We start from the raw sequence: 3170 nt of genomic DNA, 5'->3' as shown, positions 1-3170 counted from the left end.
AGGAGGCTAGAGGTGCACAGGAGCAGATGGTGACAGTCTTCTAAGTGTGAAGAGAAGCCACTGGGGGCTTTTTAAGCAGGAGAGTGCCTACAGCAGAGTGCTCTGATTTCCATCTTTAACAAATCCCTCTGGACTGTAGCGGCAGGAGCAGAAGCAGGGGGAAGAGCCAGCCACAGTCATTCTGGTGAGTGGTGACGATGGCCTGGACCAGGGTTGGATTTGGAGTTATGTTCTGAAGACAGAACTTTCAGGATTGCTGGTCAGCTGGATGCAGGGACCATGTCACCAGCCTCCTATGGGTCCCTCTCCACCTATCCCACACAAGGTTGTCTGGAAGCCCTTTTATTTTCCTCAGAAGATGAGAATGAGCTTATTGCTCTTTTTCTGATTTTCAGGGTAAGACAATCAATCATTTTACAGATCAGACTACACATATTCAGGTAATACACAAAATTATAAAAACAACAAAAATTCCTAACACCTGGAGTCAATCTTTGAGTATGTTCTGTCAGAGTTTACAACATGGCTATGGCACATATAGATTCACATTCATATATAGAATATATTCATACAAAAAAACAGAATGACACATGCAGCTTTACAGCATGCTTTTGCCATTCAATGTATCATGGTCATGTCCATGGGATAATGAACATGAATAAGAATATCACAGGGACCCGACCTTATTACTCCCCAAGGGAGCTGATACATTCTTAGCTCCTGACATGGAGCAATGAGGCTAAGGGTGGAAGATATCCCTCCTCGTCCTCCCACAGCCTCTCTCAAGGCCTCCGTCACAGCATGAACCCCAGCAGGTGGGCCCTACTGCCTCTGCCTATCTCGCCTACCAGAGGAGCTGAGTCGGGACTGGTTTCTCTTGGTGTCACCTGAGCCCAGCACAGGATAAAGGCCCAGTGGAAAGAATATATGGATTCCTCAAACAGACTTGAAGCCAAACCCCCCCACCAGCCAGCAAAGCGTCCATAAGCTGGTGACTTAACCTCCTCCCCTCATCTGCGAAACAAAGAGTTCCTCAAACCTACCTTGCAGAGTAGAGAAGAGGATTCAGTACAAACATGAACATAAAACATCTAACACAGGCTGTAGAATATATTAGGGGCTCAATAAACGGTGAAAATAATTATAATTATTCTTTGAAATCTCTAAGTGATTTGAGAATAAGAGATTAAATGAGTGAATAATGAAAGAATGAGTACAGGAAAAGAGAAGTGGGTAAATGAGAGGGAATGAAGTAACTGGGGAGCAAATGTGTCATCAAAGCAAGTGAATGACAAAGGGAGTGAATCTCAGGAAGCAGTAAAAGTGCTTGGATAAATGAAGGAGCATGGGAATGGGGAGAGGCAGTGGGTGTGAGTTAACACTCACATACTGATTGTCCTCCATCTCCTGCAGAGCCTTGATCTCCCGCAGAGCCTGGTTGGGGATGCCATCCTCCAGCCGCCGCAGGGCCACCTTCTTGAGGGCGACTATCTCCCCTGTCTGTGCAGGAAACAACGCAGGCACTCCCACCCCACCCCCAGCTGGGAAAGAGGGTGAGAAAGAGAAGTGCCCCATGGGGATCGCACAGAGAGGCCTGAAGTATAAGCTCCTGGGGGTGAAACAAGGCCCACCATTCTAGAGTGCAATCTGGAAGCCTCGAGGGAAATGAAGTTTAGGAGTAGGCTGGGACTTAGCAATCCCACTGCTGGGCAAAAGCTCAGAAAAATTCACGCAGACGTCTTTAAGGGGGTATGCTCCGGGATTCCCACCGGAGCATCGCAATCTGGATGTCAACTCCCCCAAAGAGCTAAGGATGAAGAGCTGTGAGGCAGGCGCAAGAGCCAGACACAGGTGCAGAAAATGGGTAGATCTTACAAATACTGAACAAAAAATAAATGTAGGAAACCGAACCAGCTCTGGGCGGACCGCAAAGGAATGAAGTAAGGCCCGCCAACCAATACTCCCACTGCCCGGAAGGCGGTCGCAGGGCGCTGGTCTCACCTCCACGTGCTTGGCCTTGAAGACGATGCCGTGGGCGCCCTCCCCGATGCGACCCAGGATGCAGTACTGGTCCATGGCGACAGGGACGTCCGGGTCAGGAGTGCACCTCGGGAGAACCCGGCGCCTTCGCTCTGCGTTCCGTGGGCCCAGCGCTGCCCTTCTCCCGCCGCCCCCGGGGCCAGACACTCACAGCCCCGTCCTCCACCGCTGAGTCCAGAACGCCGCCCCGCTTCCTCTGGTCCTCAACGCCTGGCTTCACCTTCGGATCTTTTTTCCGAGTCACAAATTTCCTTTCTTTCTCCAATCCTGGATTCTTCCCCCCTCCTCCTTTACCTTTTCAGACTGCGTCCTTCGGCCGCACTCACGCCCCGCCTGGCACATCCCAAAGGTGCTGCCCTCTAAACACCAGAATTTAACCAATTCTCCGCGCGAAAACCCTCCAGGGCGGCTCAAACACCCCAGCGGTGATCCGGTTGCCCGGCAACGAGGAGAGCTGCAGCGCGTCCGAGCCCGGAGCGGGGGCGGGGGCCGCCGTTGGTCACGTGACAGCGCACGGCCTAGGGGCGTCCCGGGGCGGGTGTGGGGTCGCGTCTCCTGTTAGGCGACAGGGAAGCTGGGTTTGAGAAGGGATGTCCGTTTCGGGGCTCTCCGGGCCTCGCCTGCTCCTTCCCCCTAGGCCTTCACCGTCATGCGGCAATCTGTTTAGTTCGGTATACATAAGGCATTCCAGTGCCGAGAGCAAACCAGCCACGGGAGCGCGGAAAGCAATGCCGGCCGAGTGCGGCGGAGCTGCGCGGTCGTCACGTGACGAGGCACGCTGGGCCGCGCTGACGGGAGCGCGCAGCAGGGCTAGGCGGCGCGGGGACGTGCAGCTGGAGCTCCTTCAATCGTTCCTTTCTGGGTCTTTTGAGCCCCAGGGGTTCCGAGGAGCAGAGAGGAGGCCGGGGTGACCCTGGGCGCGGGTCCGAGGTGCCTACCCTCCAGGCCGAAGCCTCCCCAACTGTAGCCACGTGTGCAACCTTCAATGGCACGTAAATGCCATTTTTCACCTGTGAGACAAGGTGAAGGGAGGTAGATCTGGGGCTACGATGCTGGAGGGAGCTAACGTCGGGCCTCACCGTCTAGAAGATCAACTGGCAACATGTAGCAACAGCTTTTAAAAAGCGCAA

General features: G+C 53.7%; 1 protein-coding gene across 1 annotated transcript; it reads right to left on the bottom strand.

The window, feature by feature from the left end:
• Positions 1–20: 20 nt before the first annotated feature.
• On the bottom strand, positions 21–2785 carry LOC119526033 (cyclin-dependent kinase 20-like). The gene is made up of 2 exons (XM_037824807.1): positions 2002–2785; positions 21–1500 (listed from the first exon to the last, which is right to left on the bottom strand). Exons 1-2 carry the CDS (start codon positions 2074–2076, stop codon positions 1276–1278), a joined length of 300 nt encoding a protein of 99 aa, XP_037680735.1. The 5' UTR covers positions 2077–2785; the 3' UTR covers positions 21–1275.
• Between the last annotated feature and the right edge of the window lie 385 nt (positions 2786–3170).

This window comes from Choloepus didactylus, unplaced genomic scaffold, assembly GCF_015220235.1.
Source record: "Choloepus didactylus isolate mChoDid1 unplaced genomic scaffold, mChoDid1.pri zz_scaffold_278_ctg1, whole genome shotgun sequence".
NCBI classification, from domain to species: Eukaryota; Metazoa; Chordata; class Mammalia; order Pilosa; family Megalonychidae; genus Choloepus; species Choloepus didactylus.
The sequence above is the reverse complement of the archived record's forward strand: the minus strand, read 5'-3'. Positions and strand labels throughout refer to the sequence as shown.

Excerpts from the sequence above, each read along its gene's own strand:
- LOC119526033 (XM_037824807.1), bottom strand. The coding sequence starts at position 2,076 with ATGGACCAGTACTGCATCCTGGGTCGCATCGGGGAGGGCGCCCACGGC. Across the intron at positions 1,501-2,001 it reads TCAAGGCCAAGCACGTGGAG|ACAGGGGAGATAGTCGCCCT; the intron begins GTGAGACCAGCG and ends TTTCCTGCACAG.